At 39.2% G+C, this 21,394-nt stretch overlaps 1 protein-coding gene across 3 annotated transcripts in view; it reads left to right on the top strand.

Annotated features, from left to right (window-relative positions):
- The first annotated feature begins 952 nt into the window (after positions 1 to 952).
- The window catches only part of LOC121528799 (transient receptor potential cation channel subfamily M member 4-like), a 30,754-nt gene continuing 10,312 nt past the window's right edge, over positions 953 to 21,394 (top strand). For 2 of the 3 annotated variants that reach the window (XM_041816402.1, XM_041816404.1), the window contains exons 1-20: positions 953 to 1,185; positions 2,575 to 2,636; positions 2,765 to 2,942; positions 3,131 to 3,311; positions 9,268 to 9,437; positions 10,159 to 10,336; positions 13,725 to 13,789; positions 13,897 to 14,133; positions 16,402 to 16,504; positions 17,280 to 17,401; positions 17,542 to 17,841; positions 17,932 to 18,033; positions 18,128 to 18,256; positions 19,005 to 19,134; positions 19,413 to 19,558; positions 19,800 to 19,912; positions 20,007 to 20,123; positions 20,271 to 20,320; positions 20,400 to 20,638; positions 20,841 to 20,956. In XM_041816402.1, the coding sequence (XP_041672336.1) occupies positions 1,123 to 1,185; positions 2,575 to 2,636; positions 2,765 to 2,942; positions 3,131 to 3,311; positions 9,268 to 9,437; positions 10,159 to 10,336; positions 13,725 to 13,789; positions 13,897 to 14,133; positions 16,402 to 16,504; positions 17,280 to 17,401; positions 17,542 to 17,841; positions 17,932 to 18,033; positions 18,128 to 18,256; positions 19,005 to 19,134; positions 19,413 to 19,558; positions 19,800 to 19,912; positions 20,007 to 20,123; positions 20,271 to 20,320; positions 20,400 to 20,638; positions 20,841 to 20,956 (2,801 nt within the window). In that variant the 5' untranslated portion in view covers positions 953 to 1,122. Of the gene's footprint in view, positions 1,186 to 2,017; positions 2,500 to 2,574; positions 2,637 to 2,764; positions 2,943 to 3,130; positions 3,312 to 9,267; positions 9,438 to 10,158; positions 10,337 to 13,724; positions 13,790 to 13,896; positions 14,134 to 16,401; positions 16,505 to 17,279; positions 17,402 to 17,541; positions 17,842 to 17,931; positions 18,034 to 18,127; positions 18,257 to 19,004; positions 19,135 to 19,412; positions 19,559 to 19,799; positions 19,913 to 20,006; positions 20,124 to 20,270; positions 20,321 to 20,399; positions 20,639 to 20,840; positions 20,957 to 21,394 lie in introns of those variants that run through there. The other variant, XM_041816403.1, reaches the window with a different exon arrangement.

The raw sequence follows: 21,394 nt of genomic DNA, 5'->3' as shown, positions 1-21,394 counted from the left end.
GAAACACAGGTATGAAAGAACAAATAATTACCACTTGGTTTGAAATACAACCCCTTTTGTTAAGTATTACATTTGATTTAAAAGTAAATGTGCTGTCTTTTAAAGCCTGACATTTCTTTGTAACTTTATCTTGTAACTTCCATTTTCCTCTTTGTATTTACAGCATGGCAGTGAAGCTGCGTCTACGGCGTGCCCCTCAGCGTGGCTGCCATCTCGGGACATGCCAGCTTCACAACCTGGCTGACACTTTGTACAACATCAGCAAGACACAAGGAAAAGACGAGTCGGAGAAAGCCAGCAGCCCGCAGGGATACGGCAGATAGGAACAAGAGAAAAAGACTACGACTAGAGAAGAAGACTGTTCTCAAAATTTACCTACAACCAAATATCTCTGGTCATTTTTCTGACTGACTGGTACTTATCATGGATTTACGCTCTGTATGGTCACAGAATGTGGATGTTTGAATGCTGCATTAAATGCTTTATCATTACTGTTTAAATATATATTTCTTAATATTTATATGCATTTTATAATAAATATTTAATATCAACAACTGTGTGGAGTTTTAGTTTATGCATGCCTGGATTAGGAAAAAAGATTCCTACATGGTAAATGCCACAAAATTTACAGAGAAAACATGTCTGCCCTTGATGGTGTTCCAGCACTTGCACTGTTGGATATCCAGGTCTTAATGTGTGGTATTTTTAGTCCACCAGGACATGGGCAAATAGTTCAAAACAATCATGTGTCTGTCTGCTACAGTGGTGCCAAAATGAAGTGGCCAAAGGATTTACTGTCCAAAACAGGGGGATCTTCTCCAGCACTGTTTAGGCATTTTGATTCAGCTCACACCCCAGGTATGCAGTCTCTGTGGTTTTAACTGGCCCCTCCTTTATTTTCAGAATTTGCAGGTAGTCAATCGCTTGTAAAAGCCACACCCTCACCTGTGTGGTGTGTCTGCTCTGCACCTTATGTCCCGAATGGCATTTTCATACTTTCTGACACTTTTTGTGCGAGGAATCTAGGAAATTAGCCTCATCACTGGCTGGAAAATGTCCAGAAAAAAACCCTGAAGCTCTTTCCTCCCATTATCTGTGAGTGAGGCTAACAGGAAGACAACAATGAGAGACACAGGAGGAGAAGGAGGCAGCGGAGACAAAATCTCAAAATCTGAAAAGGACCAGGTGGGTAAAGTTTAAGAGATAAGTCAGTCAACTCCTTTAGCGAGATCGTGGACTTTGGGAGAAACTTCAAAGGCGAAAGACTACAAAAAGAGTAGTATGTGAAATGAAAGTTGTAATGAAAGTTTTTATGAGCCTAAGTGAGCAGCGATGCATTTCCTCTCTTCAGAGAACAGCTCGTATCAAGTTGCCGTGAAGTAATATGACACTTACTGTTTAGGCTCTGTTCCTGAAACAGACACTGTAGCATGGAAGCCGTGTGTGTAAACAGCAACGCATGCTGACCCACTTGAAGCTAAGTCCAGCTACTTTCTGTGCATGCTTATGGATTGTAGTCAAACCGGCGGAAATTAAGCTAGCTTGACACGTTCAACAGTTGTATTACTAGCTAACAATGCGCTTGACTAATTGGTTCGGCGGTTAACGTTGTTTACAAGTATTCGCGGCGACGATATCAAATACGTTTACCTTGACGTGATTTAAGAAGAGCATGCCCATAAATATATATTTACTGTTAGCGTTTCAACTGGCGACTCAAGCTAGCTTAACTACATTACTTCAACCGTTAGCATCCCATACTCTTTCTAACGTTTGTGCTTTAACGTGTAAAATGCATGCGAACAAGCACAGCTGCAGTTAAATCAGTGTAAAACGTTTGAAAATGTAGATTTGGCTGTCATTCTTGTATAATATGTTAACCAACGACGCGCACAGGCGTATATAATTATATCAATTTTACCTGCATTCCGTTAAGATGTGCCAGTCTTGTATCCCTGCTGTAGTGCCCCTGGCTCAATGGCAGTGTTTACTGGGTTAACTAAATGGAACGAAGCCATCATTTCAGAAGAGGCTTGTTCATTTCCTTATGTTTACCAGTCAAATCCTGTGATTTTGAGACAGTCATTCACTTTAGTAAACGGCAGTTTACCTCAAAATGTTTACACGATAAATTATAATAATTAAATATACCTCTAGTGTAAATTTAACTTAAAGAGAGCCCGTTCAAGTTATAAATAGAGTCCAGTGAGGCTCCTTTGTTTGCTTTTGCAACGCAGTATGTACTGTATGCACTGAAACCTGTGTTGAGTGGGGCACAATACACACATGTCAGCACACACTCATGCTTCCACTCATACACATGCATAGTTACAAACCGGAGCTAAAATTACAGCCCCTACTCAAAAATCACAGTTAGGTGTAAAATCACAGCATACCTCACCAAAGTATCGCCAGGTTTCTCTCAGAGCCAAAGTCAACATCTCTCATTCGAGTGGTCTTACTACACCCTGCAGCCACATGATTTCCAGGCGTAAAAGGGTAGGGACAAACACTTCTTTAAACTAATTTTGCTTGTGCATATGTTTAGTTTATTAACCTGTTCAACATTTTCAGAGTTGGATCCCAAAAATCATCAAGAAGAGAGTGTGTACCACCTTTGTAGAAGACTCTTTCAGGTACTGTGAGCTCCCTGGAGTGCATTTCTCTGTGATAATAGTGCCTCTTTGTTTACTGTGATGATGCAACAAAGGATGATCATGTTTTCACCAGGTTTTCACATGTGTTATTGTCTCATCTCTCTCAGTAATGGCGCTCTGTGTCAGTGTGGGGGTACCAGAGACACCCATGAATCTGTGGCTTTGGGCGATTACTTCAGCACAGCGATTGTCAACCACTGGGACAGTGCCCAGCACTCCTCTGAATACCCGACTGATGCCTTTGGAGAGCTGCAGTTTGCAGGAGCCAGCAAGAGGCACAGCTATGTGGGTGGCATCAGTTTGCCTAATAAATGCTCTCTAATAACAAGCTGTATTGCTTTATTCAACATTTACTTTGCTGATAATCAAATTATCTCAGTTTTTATTTTCCAGTCACAAGGTGTTACATTTCAAACACAATTTGTTCTTTTTTGATAATCAAATAACTGTGTTTTATCTCTTGGAAATCTCAGTTCCTGCGTCTGTCATGGGACACACCACCGTCTATGGTCTACACCCTGATGACAGCCCACTGGGGTCTGCCTTCGCCTAACCTGGTCGTTTCTTTGGTGGGAGGAGAAGGCAGGACAAAGGTGAAGACTTGGGTGCGGGAGGTGCTCAGGCAGGGACTGGTGAAAGCCTCACAAAGCACAGGTAAACACTTCATGAAACAAAAGGCAAGTCAAAGGTTACCTGCTTGTGTAACCCAAACACACTTGGCAAGCAGTTTGTCCATGTAAAGCTATGATGACATGTAGTGTTGGGAATTGTTTAGGTTTTTCCCGATACTGATGCTTAGCCGATACTATTAGACGGTGCCAAATCGATACTTTTTAGGGGAAAAAAATATGTGTTGAAAGTCAGTGGGAGAATTAAAGCTGCCTGGGCATTGTAAATGATTTGCAGAGATATCTTTATGAGATACTAGTCAAACATGGGATAAGAAAAGGAAACCAGTACAATACAATACATTAATCCCACAATTTCCATAATGTATTTCTTGCCCTTCATTGGGTGACAGGGTATCAAAATGAACCAACGACATCCATGTTGTCTTTCGGTCTGGTAGATATCAGATGTTTTGGTACCGTTACCATGTCAGTATCAGTTATCGATACTCATCCCTAATGACATGATATCACACATTTTTCCCTTTAATCTGGGGGTAGTTTGTTAATACAATTTATTTTCATTTCATTTATTTGTCCTAAATAAACATCTAGAGCTGTAGATAGATTTAATATAATGGTCTTAAAAAGTACCAAAAAGTGTCAACTATAATCAAATCTTAAATATTCTCCTCATCTTTGTGAGGAATGTTGATGTCAGGCATTTATTTTTTTCATTTGGATCATCATTAGCCTCTATAAAGGTACTACTCATTCAGAGGTCAATACATTTAAACACCAGTATCTTAATCCAGGACAAAATAGTACAAAATTTACAATAATTACGGTAACAAAATATTGAAAATGGACAAAAAGAAATAACAGATCCACTTAAATATGAATTAGCATAATACAATATTAAATAAATCAGTCAGTCAATCAATCAATCAATTAATCAGTCAATCAGCTTATTCACAAACCATTAAAAATACAATACAGTCCATCATGATAATTCATTAAAAACTTATTTGTGAAAAGATAAATCAGATATCAATTAAAGTATAACTTGCCATAACAACACAAAAACAACCATGATAATAATGCGTTTATGCAAAATTCATCCTACTTTTGCTTCTTCAGGTTGACTACATTCACTGATGATAAGGTTTTAATATTGTTTATATTGTTTTACATTGATGATATTGATATGTGGAAAAAAAGACATAAATCAATTAATTGTGATCCAAGTACACACACTGATCTTCTAAAGTAGGTCAAATATTTGATAAAGCTTTAAATTGACTGTAGTATTACTTAAACAGATTGCCAGTTATTTCTCTGATGGCATGATGCCAGAACTAGTCATAGACAAAACACTGACAAATGTCGTTGTTGTGATAGCGTGATTCATGCTGTGTCATTTTTTCTGGAGTATGAGTCATAACTTGTGGACTTGCAGTTTGGCATGTACCTATTTTGCTGATGGCTATAGTTGCCAGGAAGACAAGTGAATGGACCGATTTTAGAGGGGGGGGGGTTAATTTTTCCCTCTATTTCCCAACACTTGTATAGATTTTGAATTTGCTATTTAAAAAAAATGATTACCACTAACTGACAGGTATGGGATTAGATTTCTTATAGTTTCCATAACATTTTGGTACCTATAATATGATGAAAAAAATTTCTAACTGTATATCCCCACTCCCTTAAACTTCATTCATGTGTCTCTCAAATGCGTCCCAGTCCTTTTGACTACAGATTCATGCTAATAGGCAAGGAAACAAAACAAATCAGAGAAGTAACAAAGACATATGTTTCAAGAGTAGGGCTGTCAGCATTAATGCATTAATCACAATTAATCTCATGCTTTATTTTCCCTAGCAGTACACTTTAGTTAAGCCACTGCATCGTCTCCCTAAAGGCGCAGTGATGTAAAATAAGTCAATCACAGATCCTTAACATCCTTCAAATAAAAAAAAATCACAGTGGAAATGTCAAAAGTCATCTGTATATTGTATTATTGAAAATTTACCGTTTTCTGTTCCCTTATTTCCTTCTTAGTCCATAACAAGTGCCTTTCTTCTTTTTTTTCTTCTTTTTTTTTTTTTTTTTTTATTAAAGCAGGCCTGTATCCAACAGGAACAGGTAACGTAAGTTAAACAATACAAAAATCCAAAATGAAACAAACAGTTTTTATTAAGAAATAGTGAACATTTTGAAATACAACAGATTATTATTTTTTGGGCCTTTTTGCTTTATAATTACAGGATAGCTCAATAGAGCCAGGAAATATGGGGAGAGAGTCAGGGGAAGACATGCACCAAACTGCTCAGAGACCAGGTATCGATCCCACAACCAGTGCGTTGAGGACTACAGCCTGTGTTTGTGGGCACTTGCTCTAACACTGAGCAAAACTAGCGCCCATGAGATGAAAAATTGTAATCATTAGACAGCCCTATTTGAGAGACATGAGGTGTCCCCACTCTCTGTAGCATTATGTGAAGCAACCTCATGTGTGATGACGTGTCATCTTTTTACTTTCCAGCTCATCACATACCAGCTCTTTAGAAACTGAGGGTTTATGATCTGAGTGTCCATTTTGCCTATTTAGCATCTGTATTAAGGTTTGTTCTTCTCTTCCGTTATTAAACTCTACTGATGTTTCTCATTAAAGGCGCCTGCTCTGCAGCATTAGATCAACGCAAAATATCTAACAAGAGGTTTGTGTCTGTCAGTAAAAAGACTTCGATCAAGTCTGCTCTTGTGTATCCTCACTTATAGCTCCTCAGGTCTTTCACTTCAACCCTCTCTCCTCTCAGTAATAAGAACTATGGGATGATCTGAAAGATGGCGGGTCAAGAGTTAGTCCCAGTTCAAGTGAGGACTGAGCAGGCAGCATTTTAAAGAACTGAGATGCGGTAAAGCTTCTGTGAGGAACTTTGGTTTGTATTTGAGCTTTAAGTGTATGTAAAAATATCTACATTTTAACATGTTTAGTCCTACAGAAATTACAAAGGTGCATTGATATCTTAATCTATGCAACTGTTAAAATTTTTTAATATTACCTAATCATTGAAATGACGTTTACTGATGTAGGACCTCTTTCTAAGCAGTATTTATCACTGTGAGTAAGCCCCTTCAGATTCACTTCCCTTTTTTCCATTGTTTTTTAAATATATTAACTCTCAAATTTCACAAAGATTTCTAAGTAACTGAGTGGAAGTGTCACCCTTACTTACTGAACTGAGTCATTGTGGTTTTACTCAGAGAAGTACAGCTGTTACAAAGTGTATCAGTGAAATGAATCTGTATGACTCCCACAGGGTCAGATCCTAATTTGGAACCACAATGGCCATTTCCTTTCTGCTACTGTGCCAAGAGCAGGTGGCACATGGTGATACTGCCTCCTTGTCATCTGAGGTCACTATTTACTGTTCTTGTTTCTCAGAGGACTCAGATCAAAGTAACGATATTGAAACTCACAAAAAACATTGAGCTGACTGGCTGCTACTGCTTGGCCACAGAACAAACATGTTGTTAGGAAAACTCAGAGGACAATGTGTTGTTAGAAGGGATGTTTGACAAGCTGCATAACACCACAACACTGGCATTATGAAGGTACATGTTTAAGAGTTAGAAAGGAGCACAAATACAAGAAAAGGTAAAAAATAATATTGAATAGTTTGTGCTATTGCACTTCAGTGTTTTTATAGATTTAGCCATATAATTGCATTCTCAAAATGCACAAGATTGATGTATTAAACTTTAAAGTACACAAAATTTCAGTTATTTGTTTGAAAAATAATACACATATTTACAGCACAAACCGAGTCAGGGTTGGGTTGGGATTATTCTTCATCAATTGTAATTGAGGTAAAAAGCTTAATTACGTCCGCCGAGGAGGTTATGTGATCGGGTGGGTTTGTTTGTTTGTTTGATAGCAACATAACTCAAAAAGTTGTGGACGGGTTTTCATGAAATTTTCAGGAAATGTCAGACATGGCATAATGAAGAACTGATTAGGTTTTGGGAGTGATCCAGATCACCGTCTGGATTCAGGAATATTTTTAAGGATTCTGTACTATTGGGAGAAAAGGCTAATGGCGAAGGTCTGCACTGTTACTACTTTACACCAGGAGATGGCGGACATGAGTAACTTCAATCCCAGCAGCGTTTCTATTCCAAGTTTTGGAGTTTATAGAGTTTGAAAGATGCACGCCCGGTCATGGAGACGAGTCGGAGCGTAACAGAGAGAAAGACAGCGAATTGTAGTGAGAATACTCACAATGCTGGGAGGAATAGAGGAATATTCACCCTCTACCATGACTTCCAGTCGTCCAGTGAGCCCATGGGTGAGACTGTCAGTGCATCTGTTTGCACCAGCAGGCAGTGCTTCCACCATGACAGTCCATCTGTAGCAAAGTCAATGCTTTGCCTCACCGTGTTTCCACCCCACTGGGGAGGGAGTAATCGGTGAATGCTGTGGTGCTATTATATATATATATATATATATATATTTACTATACTATGTATATATACTATTGGGAGATAGGGCTGAGGGCGGAGGTCTGCGCTCTCTGAGTGCTTTTCTAGTTAATCATGATTTTAATTTATGCCATAATTGCTTAGCCCTACTACTATGCAAAGTGAATATCATATATCAACATCCAAAAGTGCCCCCAACTTCTCTGGGCTGAGCTCATATGTGATGGACTGTCCCAAAGTGTGCTGTGGTCTGTGGCTGTACACATTTCAAACTTTTTTTGGAAAAGATGTCTTTTTGACTTTAGTCCTTATGGCTAAAGAGGAAAATGACCATCCAGACTGTTATGTTTCCATCCAGATCACGTCTTTTTTAGGGATGCCCCTGCTGAATTCGACAAGACAATGCCAAGCCACTGCACGAGTTTCAACAGCATGGCTTCACAGTGAGATTTTGATTACTAGACTGAACTTAGTATTGTCCAGAACTGTCTTCCATTGAAAATGTATGGCCCATTAAAAAGCCCAAAATATGACAACAAAACAAAGAACCCTGCACTGTTTAGCAACTTAAGTTGTACATCAGTCATGAATAGTAATGAACATTACTTTCCCTGAATGCCCTGTATTCAGTTGAATATAAGTTGAAGGACTGGCAAAATATTCTATTCTGGTTTATGTTATACACAATGCCCAGTGTTCTTTAGATTGGGGTTTGTTCTTCAAAAGTAATTTTCTTTAAAATAAGTCTATATTAATTATCTATTTTGCCTTTTAAAGGTCTTATCTTTTTTAGGTCACATAGAGCTATAAGAATCAAATTTGGTCTTTTTCTGCAAATACTACTGGAACAAGAGCTTTATTCTTGAAAATTTGAAGTTATAGGTGAAGTCCCATCCCAGGCTTACAGGAGGCACTACGCATCATGAGCAAGGATTAAAGTCATCCTGCTTCTTTATACACAAGTGTGCATGCAGACAGAGTAGACACTGAGACCACTTCCTTCCAGGGAAACTGGTACTTTCTTATTTTAATGACTAAGTGTTAACAACTCTTTCTCGGTCTACAACTGTAACACTAACATTCAAACTTCCCCATTTCTGAGAGGGGAATTTTGACTGTTAGTGTTGGTTTTTCTTTGGTTTCCATTTCAGCTGTTTCTGGTCTGATTCTTTAAATTCATTCCTTTCTGTTTCCGTTCTTTTAAAATGTTGCTAGGTTGACTAAAATACATTTGTTGTCCCACCAATAAAAATTGGCACTCCATATTAGCTTAGGCTAAAATAGTATGGTGTTTTGCACAGGTTTACACATTCTACTTGACACTATGCAAACTATCAGGAAATAACAGGATATGATAATTCTGAGTTTCTCAAATACATTAACTAACAAAGTACCCCTTTGACTTTTGTAATAATACAACACATTAGACTCAGTCAAATATGTACTTTTCCCATCTAAACTCACTTTTAACAAATAAAAGAAACAATTTCCCTTTTCTGCTTATCTCCTCCACACAGGTGCTTGGATCCTGACAGCAGGCCTGCGTGAAGGTGTTGGCAGGTGTGTAGGCGAGGCAGTGAGGGATCATGCCACTGCAGCCTCGTCTGTCTCTCTCAATAAGGTGGTGGCGCTGGGCATCGCTCCCTGGGGCTTGGTACACAACAGACAGCAGCTGGTCAACCCTCAGGTTGTATAGGCACTTATTTACTGCCATCACAAATGCTTCCTATGATCATTTCCGATTCAAGAACACTAAGCTTGTCACAGTATTCACCATGAAGGGTTTGCATTTCTTTGTCCAAACCTACCAGGCCTTATGTGATAAAGTCATTGCCCCCTAAAGAAACTGGTTGTGCCACTCATGGTGATGTTTTCTTTTATAAAATGCTCTTAGTTTTATGCCAGATGTAACAGGACGCACAGCTTCCAAAAAGTTAGACTTATGCCTTGCCAATCTACAGAATATTTACCCAAAAGTCTTTGGGATCATCAAGATATTTCTTGTCAAATGTGAGACAAGCCTTTGTGTTCCAGCCTTGAAACTCTCCTGTGAATGCCATTTTTGCCGTGTCTCTCCCTCATTGTTGAAACATGAACACTGACCTTAACTGTGTCAAATGAGACCTACAGGTCTTTAGATTTTGTTCTGGGTTCTTTTGGGACCCCTTTGAGCCCTTCCCAGACTGAGAGACGCCAGTGGCTTTGTTTCTCATCTGTTCTTGATTTTCTTTAGATTGTGCCATGATATGTTTCTTTTTGAGGTCTTTAAACCTACTTCCCTTTGTCAGACAGGTTCTATTTAAGTGATTTCTTGATTCAGCTGAAATACCAAATAGGGCCAGGTAGGGGGGGAGAATACTTAAACAGCACTGTTTATCATACGTTTGTCTCCATGTTTCCTCTTATAGGGCAGCTTTCCTGCTAAATACTATGTCCAGAACACAACCAGGGACTCTTGTTGCCTTGACAACAACTACCAGGCCTTCTTGCTGGTGGATGATGGGAGTGTGGGACGTAGAGGAGGAGAGACAGGGTTCAGGGCCAAACTAGAGGACTACATTTCCCATCAGCGTACAGGCATCTGGGGTAAGATATCCATACATGTACGATAAACGTAGAATTACTTTTGATGACCTTTAACAAGTGAGAATGATTCCCCCTGAACTTTAATTCAAAGAATGTATTTATGTCTATAATGGGAATTTAGATTTATGTTCTTATAACTGAAAACATGTTCATACTCATTCAGCCCTGGTTCAAAGCTTTTATAGAGATCTTTTATTAATGCATTTGATGATAACATGATCTTTTGGTATCCACTGGAGGAAAGCCTTGGCATGCTGCTGCATGTTTTGATGTTTTGCTCCTCAACATGTAAAATCAAGCAGAGATTTGTCTGCACTGCAGCAGTGTGCTGTTTCTGTAACTGTGCTATCTCTAAGATCATCAGAGGTGAAAAGAGTACATCACTTCACTGTTGTACTCAAGTAAAAGTCCAGTGACTGGTTTACTCTGGTGTGTAAATGTACTCAGGTAAAATAAAAAGCATGTGATTTGAAGTTTACTTGAAGTACAGAGTAGCTATTGAGGATTTATACAGTACAATAATCTTCCCTTATTGGCAAAAACAACAAGAGAATAGATCTCCAACCAGGTTTTCAGGTAAGGTCATGTAGAGTTAAATTTAAGACTTTAAAAGTGTTTATATTGTTCTCACTTTGTAAAGTTAAACTACACTTTAAGTGTTAAATATCTTACAGATGAGGTTCCCAACCTTTTTTCCTAGCCCCACCCCCTACTTTTGTCATAGAACAGCCAAGCCCCCCTAGGACCCACTTGGAAAAATTAAAATACATTTTAATGGTTTTAACTGAGAACATCCCAGCACAATATACCTCCTTCACTTGTTCTTGACTATAGATCTATGTATTAACTATCCATTATTACAATGGTGTATTTAGAAAACAAAGATACATAAAGAGGATCTGTTGCATTAAAAAAATACCAACCTTGAAATTCTCTTTAAATTTTCTTTTTGACTTTAAAAGTCATAAATGTATGTGAACCAAAACTTTCCATTTTTGAGATTATGTAGTTGAAAAGATGCAAATCCTACAACTGTTTTCAATTATTATTTTTTAAAAATATTTACTTTACACTGTTGTAAATTTATAATGCTAGAAAATTTAAATTTTCTAATGCCAAAAGTTACATTTTTTTTTTTTTACTCTGGAATTGTGAGTTTTCTTGTAAATATACAGCTTTAAAACCTGACACGCCAGATGGATGATGCCAGCATCTGGGAAAGCTTCAATAGGAAATGTTTGAGAAAAGGCAGAGGCTTTGAAAAATCCTCGGAGTATGACTGGGTGAATTTTCTGTCTGTCACATCTCTACGGACCAATCAGAGCAACAGAGCATGTGACGTAGCCGCTAGCAAGCTGCTCGTGTGCAGCTACTGAGGAATAACGCGAAACATGGCGCATATAGACATGTGAGTACTCGACTTTTGTCGTTTTTGAAAAGAAAGCAACTCACTCCTGTTCTTTGTTCTTCTTTTAACGAAGAAATGTCGTCAGGTCCTGATAAAATTGGCACTTTAGCAGCATCCGCGCTAATCTCTTCCTCCATAACTGCACCAGCTCTTGCTGCTGCTTGTTTATGTCATGACTCTGCTGCGCCTAAAAGTACTGCCCCTCGTAGCTGATTGGTCCTGTCACTTTCTAACCGGGCCAAAACGGTTCAGATGGGAGCTCTGCAATATGGAGTCTCCAGTGAGAAACACGGAAATGGGCATATCCATCTGCTTTGCAAGGTTAACAGCTTTATAATCTCGAAACAAACAAAACAAGAATGGCTGTCTGAGGTGGCAGACCCACGCCTAAGCAGCGCCACTGAGGAACTTACGCTCCCATTGATTACTATGGTGTTCAAAATTTCGAAGTCCAGGAAAAACTGAATGGGTGCGTGGATCATCACCAAAATCTAATCGATTCTTCCCTGTCACCCCCTTCCCGATATTCCCTGAAAGTTTGGTGAAGATCTGACTTTCCGTTCTTGACTTATCTTGTACACATACAAACAATCAAACTAACAAACGAACAAAGATATGGAACCCTTTACATACCCCCCTGTCGATTTCATCGGTGTGGGTAAAAATCCCCCCAAAATGTCAACATTTTTGCTTTTTTATCTTTAGCGTGGCCTTAATACACTGTGTTTCCATTCATGATTTTTCTTTATATGAACATCTAATTATGACAACATCGGAGCAGACAGGGCCCTGTTGGCAACCATTGTTACCTCCGCCAAGGAGGTTTAGACATAAATCTTAAAACTCCTATACATGTCAAGCAGCTATTTTAATTACCTCCGCAAAGGAGATTATGTGATCGGCAGGGTTAGTTAGCTTGTTAGTTTGTTTATTAGCAACATAACTCAAAAAGTTATGGATGGATTTTGATGAAATTTTCAGGAAATGTCAGAAATGGCATAAAGAAGAACTGATTAGATTTTGGGACTGATCCGGATCACCATCTGGATCCAGGAATTTTTGGAAGGATTCTTTACTATTGGGAGATAGGGCTAATGGTGGAGGTCTGCGCTCTCCGAGTGCTTTTCTAGTTATATGTTATAACAGAGCTTCATTAACTCTTGAAAATCTGTGGCAAGGCAAGCATAGCAAGGCAATGTATACTGATAAAGAATATTCTCTGTGTCTTTTAGTAGCACCTAAAGTCACTCTAACTCAGTGGAGGACTTCACTCATGGCGCAAATGTGTCACCAAAACCACCAACAATCCACCAGAAATCTGAGCAAAAGAACCCCAGCAGGGATCACTGTACAGCAGCCAACATCCAAACACAAATGAACACATATAAAACACATCTAAACACTCGGCCCGAGGGTATGTTGGGGAACTCTACCCATACATCCCCTCAGATTTGAAATCACAATGGGCAGAGCTTATATCAGTTGACTCTATACAGAGTTAAATTAAGACTAGTGGAATACTGTCCGATAACTCCACTCACTCAGAATGGAGTTAACATTACACTTTTGGAGGACAAGTCAACTCTGAATCTGAGATCAACACCCCAGGTTTATGCTGTGTCCAACAGCTGTTCTGGCATGTGATGTGGAATCATTATCTCGCCATGTGCTACTGTATAATCAACAGAGGTGGAAAAGGTACAAGACTATTGTTGTACTGGTAAAGTACAGTTACAGAGGTTAAAATTTACTTAAGTAGAAGCAAAAGCACTGATTTCAGAATGTACTCAAAAAAGTACAAATATATGAAAAAAAAAAACACTCAATGACTTAGAGTTGATGTAATTAGTTACATTCCATCCATGAAGATAATCAATCACAACAAAGTATACAGTTTGGGTGCTCAAAGTTTGCAAGAATCATAATAAAGGGAGCTGAGTCTAAATGAAATGAATAAATAATAGTGTTTTTGTGTTGTAGGCAGTGGCAGCATTGACATTCCAGTCCTCTGTATGCTGATATCAGGGGACACAAGCATGCTGGAGGTAGAGTCATCATTTCTTGTGATTATATCGTCTAAAAATTTATCCCACTGATTTCTATCACCTTCTACAAATAAAAGTCTCCCACATTTTTTCTTAATTCCTGTCAGAGAGTGGATATGTCCCTGAAGAACTCCATGCCGTGGCTGGTTCTCGCTGGTTCAGGAGGTCTGGCTGACTTCTTGAGCGACATCTTGGAGAACCTGTCCTCGGCCCCAGTGGTGGTGCAGTCATCCAGCGAGGGAGACAGCGAGGCAGGTCCCAGTGTGGATCTGAAGGACAGAGTCGCAGAGCGGGTTAGGAAGCACTTCTCTGCTGAAGCCGAGCCAGACAAACTAGTAGAACGGGTAAGTGTGGATTAAATGTTTTTTAGTCTTTGTAGGCGGAACAGGAAGAGGCTGTGTTTTCAGCAGCTGCTGGTTACATGAACAAATGAACTTTAAGAGGCTGTGAAATGTTTATTAAGAGTTGATCTCTCGTCCTCTCTTTTAACGCTTTAAGGTCAAGACTCCAGTTATAACGGGGTATTTCACAATACAACAGGCTTGCACATTAGATTCATATAATCCCTTAGAATCCTCATTTTCAGTGTGTTTCTCATGCCACTCTGATTTTATTAAAGCGTGGAATGAGAAGTTCTCATGTTTTTCTTTTCCTGTACATTCAGGCTTTTGTCATTCTTCTTCCTGTCTCGGTTTGACCCAGATTTCTGAAACCGCCAACTGTTTCTCAGCACTGTTATTCTCACTTTTCAAAGGCAGGTATTGGGTAGACAGTTTCAGTTTTCATACACAATAATAAGGGTTTTTTTGATCAGAATAAGGGTACGACTAAATTGTATATTCTTGAAAACGGAAGGTTACAGAAGGACTTGATTTTCCTCTGAAACTCCTCCCAAAAGCATTCTTGTTCACTGGAAGTTTTATTTTATTTTAAATTCCCCAGAATAATGTGCAAAAAGCTGTGTGTTTCTCTGCTTCTGTCTTCACTCGTCTGCTTTTTTCACTGACGTCCAAACAAGAGCCAAGCTGCTCATTGTTCATTTATTTATCTGTTTAGCGGCAGTCTTATTCAGTCAGTAAACTAATCAATGCCCACATTTAACTCTGCTGTGTTGTGATTGGCTGGCTGTTGATCTAGACACTGATTACATACCAAATTTATCTTTGTTCATTTGCTGGTCAGTTATTTCTGTTTCAGCTCTCTCAACATGGAGTGATTGTTCCCTTAACAGTATCATGGATGTGACAATGGCCTTTGTCATCAAATCTACCTGCACTTTAGTCTCCTTCTCTTTTGAACAAACACAATTAAGTATCTGCTGTTTCTTCCAAAGACAGTGATTAAAACTCTTGATGCAGCCACACAATAGTGGCTCAGCTGGTAAGGACTTGGGTTGGGGAGAGTCGTTGGTGCATGCCCTGGCTGATCAAAGTCCTGGCCGGACCAAGTCTGGAATTTGGTGTGGTAGCTGTTAAGATGCCTGTTAATTTCCAGCACATTGCTGAAATGCCCTTCAGCAAGGCACCATTTATTTCACAAAGATACACAAGTGAGGATCTCAGTGAAAATGAACCTTGATGGCACTTGCGTTTTCTCCACGACTGCATCTTGGTATACTCAAGAAACAGAGGCTCTCCCAAAAGTGGTTTCCAGTGAGTCTGGAATGTGTACAAGGAACAAAAATTCATTTACAAGTCTATGAAGCACTTTTAAATTTTATTCTCAGTAGTTGTAATTTGCCTGACAGCAGAAAGGAAAACAAAAAAAAAATGAAAACTTAAAGCAATTCCCTTCAAAAAGTAGAAATGTTTATCCTCAATTTTGGGGATTTTTTTACAGGCAAATTTTCCAAGAAACTCTTGGTAATATATTCTTTGGAACTTTTCCTGTGAAATTTCACAGAAAAGTATTTAACAGTTTCAGGACCCTTTCAGGAGTCTTTTCCAGGCTGTTTCTAGGAAAACTTCAGGATTTTTATTTTCACTGGAAACGTCAGAAAATTTTGGGAAACCTAAGATTCATTTTAGAATCTTAATAGGAATGTGTCCCAGAAACTTTTGGGAATCTTCTTTGATACTTTTCCAGGGGACTTTGCAGAATTTTCTGCAGTCTCCCTTTTTTGCCATGTTCTTTACAGTCCGAACTCCAGACAGCCATATGTTTCACCGTATAAACCTGATTGGAAAATAAAATGTCAGAAATTTGGATTGCGATTGCTCTTTTAGGAGTTGGCGTTGGGTCCTGAGCCAACAACAGTTGAGAACCACTGCCCTAGAACAGGGGTTTTCACCTTTAAATACATTTGTATAAAGCCAACTTGGATTCCTAAATCCAACATATAGGTTAAGTGTACGTTCTACATTCATAATGTTTGCTTGCTTCAATCAACAACTTATGTTAAAAGTAATATTTAAAATTGTGACAGAACCAATTAGATTAGCTGACACCGTTCTTTCTTATCCATGTCGTTTATGAATGCATTTAAGGAGCAGCTATGAATAAATGAAGTCATGGTTACTCTTCATAGTGTTGTTTCCGAATATAAAATATAATTCTGCTCATTAGTTAATCCCAAATTTCTTGTTTTCTGTGTCCTTGGTCTTTATGTTCAGGTTCTGAGCATCTACCAGAACAGAGACTTCATCACAGTCTACCATGGAGAGCAGGAGGGCCCAAATGACTTTGATACAGTCCTGCTCAAAGCCTTGGTTGGAGGTAATACAAATATAACATAAACAATAAATGAACTAACAAGGCTAGACAAAGTAAGGTGACTTTATTTGACAGTCAATAATAACTATGGTAAGAAGACAAAAAGATGTAGAGATAATGATGAACTAGCCTCTGCCTGTAGAAGAGATAAATGAAAATGCAAATAAAGAGAGACAATAATAGATCATATCAAATCATCTTTATTTATATAGCACTTTACACACAACACGGTTGATCCCAAGTGCTTTACAGAAGACAGCATTAAAAGAAATAAAAGAAACAGAAGAAAATAATTATAAGCGTTTTTTTTATGTAGATTTATTTGAGGGATTTTGACGTCTTTATTACAGAGAAAGACAGTGGATAGAGTTGGAAACAGAGAGTGGGGGATGACATTCAGGGAAGAGGCCATGGGTCAGACTTGAACCCTGGCTGCATGCATACATGAGGCTTTGCCTAACTGGCAATTCTATGCCCCAAGGTGCTTCATAAAACAAGATCAGATAGTTTAAATAAACAGTAACAATCAAAAATGTATTAACACGATATTCAAATAAAGAAAACATGAGCAAAAAATCAGTAAATCTATATTAAAAAAGAGGAATAGAAAACCAGAGAAAACATATAAAATAAACCAAGGTTAACCCTATTAAATCCAGATAAAATGATTGTTTTTTAATTTTAGTCCAATGATTTAGCTATCCTTGGTTTCAGAAGTAGACTGTTCAACTATTTTATACTATTTTTATGTTAAAGTTTGCACTGTTATTTTTTTCAGCGAGCAAGCATCGTGCATCAGTCGATGCCAGCCCTTACAATGAAGAGCTGAAGCTGGCGGTCACGTGGAACAGAGTCGACATCGCCAAGAGTGAACTCTTTAACGGAGACATCCAGTGGAGGGTGAGGAGGGAAAACATATCAGGCTTTGCGTTCAGAAAAATACTTCCTCTTAGAAGTATATAAAGTGAAGAGATCAATATTTTTTTTTTCAAATTGACATCTAAAGCTGACTAACATAACCTCTTCATCCTCTGAAACAGTATGAAGACTTGGAGGACTCCATGACTGACGCCCTGGTCAACGACAAACCTCAGTTTGTGCGTCTCTTCACTGAGAATGGCCTCAACATCCTGGACTACCTAACATATGGCAGGCTGGAGAGCCTGTACTGCTCTGTGGCTGATGGCACGGTACTTTACCAGCAGCTGCAGCGCCGCCTGGTGGAGCGCCTGGGAATTGCAGCTCCTGTGACATCATCCTCAAACATGCAGGAGTCTCCATCTAAAGTTGCAGCAGAGAACATGCAGAGTGGCCCGGGGACGGAGATCAGCCTGTTTGAGGTGAGGCTTTTACACCCAAGAGCTCATTTTGATCTTTTTATATAGAAATATAAAAATCATTGTGTTTGTTATATTCTTTCTTTTCCTCAGGTTTCAGGGGTTTTGGAGCTGTTAATGGGTGATGTCTGCCAGCCGTTTTACTACAAGGCTATAGGCTTAGAACAAATTTCATCAAAAAGGAGAGCTTTGAGGGTACTCTTAACTTTTTCTGAAAATGCAGTACTAAAGCTGTAAGACACGAGAAGTAACACTGCAGGCTGTGGCTTTATCTTTTCTTCATCCTCAGCGTGCCAGTAAGCTGTTGCGTGGGGACTGTTTGTACAGAGGGACACGCTGTCTCTACCCCTGGGCTTCTCTCTTCATATGGGCCGTCCTGCAGAACCGCAGTGAGATGGCCACCTTCTTCTGGGAGATGGTGAGAAAAACTAGTCAAATTCTTGCACCTATCATACATCAAAACAAACTGCAATATTTGCTGCAGCACAGCTAAAGATTTGTAATGGCAGCTTTTAGCAACAACCCTTACCACTACAGCTGTGAAGAAAAATATTTAAACCCTACTCTTTCAGCTTTGGCTTTGTGCAAACTCTTAACTATCTCTCAACTCTTTCTGTCAACTATGTAGTCAGCTTCATGGGGTGATATTCTGCAGCCTCTTAATAGAAAACACAATCTTGACCCTTTCATTCTTTCACATTTTGGCTTGTTTCCCAAGTAAGTGTGTTGAAACTGTGTGTTACTGCCATTCTTGGCCAGGTCCCCATGAAAAATAGATCTTTGATCTCTATGGGGCTAACCTGGTTAAATAAATGTTAAATGACATTTTCTACTCTATTCAAACTGTTCCTTTTTTTTTTTTTTTAAGATTTATTTTGGACTTTTCGTGCCTTTATTCGATAGAGCAGGACAGTGGATAGAGTTGGAAATGGGAGGGCCAGTTTGGAACCCGGGCCGCCCGCGTTCATGGGTAGTGCTTTAGACCGCTAGGCCATCTGTGCGCTCTCCTGTTGGTTTTTTAAATTATTTTTCATTGTGTTTCATTGCCATGCTGTGCTGTGGTCAACTGTGGTTGTTTTAAACTGCTGTATATACATTTTAAATCAGCTATCAACACTTCACAACAAGGAGTTTATGTTCTGTGACTTTCCCTGTGTCTGTCTCAGGCTGGAGAATCAGTGCTAAGTGCTCTGAGTGGCTGTAAGATTCTGAGGGAGCTGTCCAAGCTGGAGGTGGAGACGGAGACCAAACTATCCATGAAGGAGCTCGCTCAGAGGTTTGAGAACATAGCACACGGTGAGACCATAGATGCCTTATCCATTAATGTTCAATATAAGAATCACAAATAATTGTAAATGAGAGAAATAATAGTGTTGTTGCAGTCAAGTTTGACCTTATTTCATGACTGTTGTAGACATGGAATTTCATATTTTTCATACATATTTTTGGCCACTCTAAAAGCAAACCAGTTTTTTGACGTTTGCATTTTATGACAATCATTTCAGTTTTTTTTTTATTTCTGAGCAGCAACATGCAATTAAAACCTTCCTGCAACAATGTTTTCCTGTTCTCAGACGTCTTCAGCTCCTGTTATCGCAGCGATGAAAGCCGCTCTTTCACCCTGCTGATCAGGAAATCTCCTGTTTGGGGCGGCACCACCTGCCTCCAGATGGGCATGGGCGCTGATGCAAGGCTTTTCTTCAGTCATGATGGAGTACAGGTGCAATACTTTTTCCACACCCATGAGATCGATGAAAGGAAGAAAACATTTCAGTTCACTGATGTCAATTTAAGCAGCTCAAGCTTTTCAGGAAGTTAGAATCACTTATGATATCCTTGCAAAGAAATTAGATTAATTCAACATTCTGTCTTTGTGATGATGATAAAATACTGCACGTGCAGCACAGCTGTCTTTTATTTTTATCAATAAGTTACAGTTGGTAAATTTTCTTGTCTTCTAGTCCCTGCTGTCTCAGATCTGGTGGGGTGACATGAAGAGAAACACGGAGGTGTGGAAGCTCCTGCTCACCTTCTTCTGCCCTGTCCTCTGCTACACAAACCTCATCTCCTTCAGGTTAAATCCAGTCAATTATCAGTCCTTGTTTTTCCTAGAAATCAGGGCTGTCATATCTCAAAAGTGATCATCTTCAACATCATCCACCTCACAGGGAACAAGAAGAGCATCAGGAGGAGCAGCAGGGGAAGCCTAGTGAAGATGGACCAGGCCGGGACAGTGACAGCCTCTACGGGACCACAATCTTTTCTTTCTCAGACATCAAACACATGTAAATCTTAAAAAAAAAATCAAATACCAATTTAATTTTCTGGGATGCATTGCTCCTAAAGTTTTTAAAAGAAAACATTACTTGAGACAGAGAGAGAGAAATCTTTGTTTGTTTTGGCCCGTTAAAATCATGTTTTTGTTGTTCCAGTGAAGCTGATGCACAGGGATCATACTCTCCCAGGACAGCAACCATCAAAGGTAGCAGCATTTGAACATTTTTAAGGATCTGTTTCTCTGTGTGAAGCTCCTAATTTAAATCCACTAACCTTGATTTTAGGCATACCCCACTCTCGCAGACCTCCAAAGCGTCCGTTCATTGTGTCAAGATGGCGGCAGTTCTGGTTCGCACCTGTTACCTCATTTTTGGGCAACGTTCTGATGTACTTCCTCTTCTTGCTGCTGTTCGCCTATGTGCTGTTGGTTGACTTTGCACCCCCGCCGCCTGCAGGGCCGGCCATCACTGAGTATGTGCTGTACTTTTGGGTGTTCACCATCGTGTGTGAGGAGATCAGAGAGGTGAGCACTGAGAAATGTTTGATATGTACTCAACATGAAACTTTGGTGAGATTCATTATTAAATAGATAAGAAGTTTCAGTCATGTTCACCTGAATCTACCAGCCAAATACTGAAGACAAAACACACTAAAACTTCAATAAATGCTGAAAAGCTTTTGCCCTTTTAATAAAACTTGCTAAATGATTTTTTTTCCTTGATAAGACATTCTTTTTGGGGACGAAAACGTGGCGTCAGAGGATCAGATTGTACATTCAAGACGTGTGGAACAAGTGTGACCTCATTGCCATCTCGTTGTTCATCATAGGACTCATCTGCAGGTACAGACAACAGTTACACATTATCTACAAAGAGTTTCACTACAAAATCATGCCAAAAAGATCCTGTCTGTATATTGCACAGTTTTAAAAATGTAGCAAGTTCCCTTTTTGATTAAGTTATTGGCTTTTTTAACTCTTGGTTTGCTTTGCTTTGCTTTTGACCCCAGATAAAAGCAGTACAGACTCTCATGATAAACACAGAGATCTGCCTAATTTTGGGGGTTATGTCTTTGTTTATTTGAAGATATCCTTCTTAAACTCCTCAAGGGAAATTCCTTTTTTTAAACTTTGTTGTTGAGAGTAAAATCACTCGTAGGCTGAATACATACTCAAACAGGATTATATGAAACAGCAGCCCAAGCAGCTGGGGCTTCAGTGCCTCACTAGCACTCAGAAAGTGAACTGGCACCTCTCCAGACCAATTTCAGCACTTGGTTT

This window comes from Cheilinus undulatus, linkage group 20, assembly GCF_018320785.1.
Source record: "Cheilinus undulatus linkage group 20, ASM1832078v1, whole genome shotgun sequence".
NCBI classification, from domain to species: domain Eukaryota; kingdom Metazoa; phylum Chordata; class Actinopteri; order Labriformes; family Labridae; genus Cheilinus; species Cheilinus undulatus.
The sequence above is the reverse complement of the archived record's forward strand: the minus strand, read 5'-3'. Positions and strand labels throughout refer to the sequence as shown.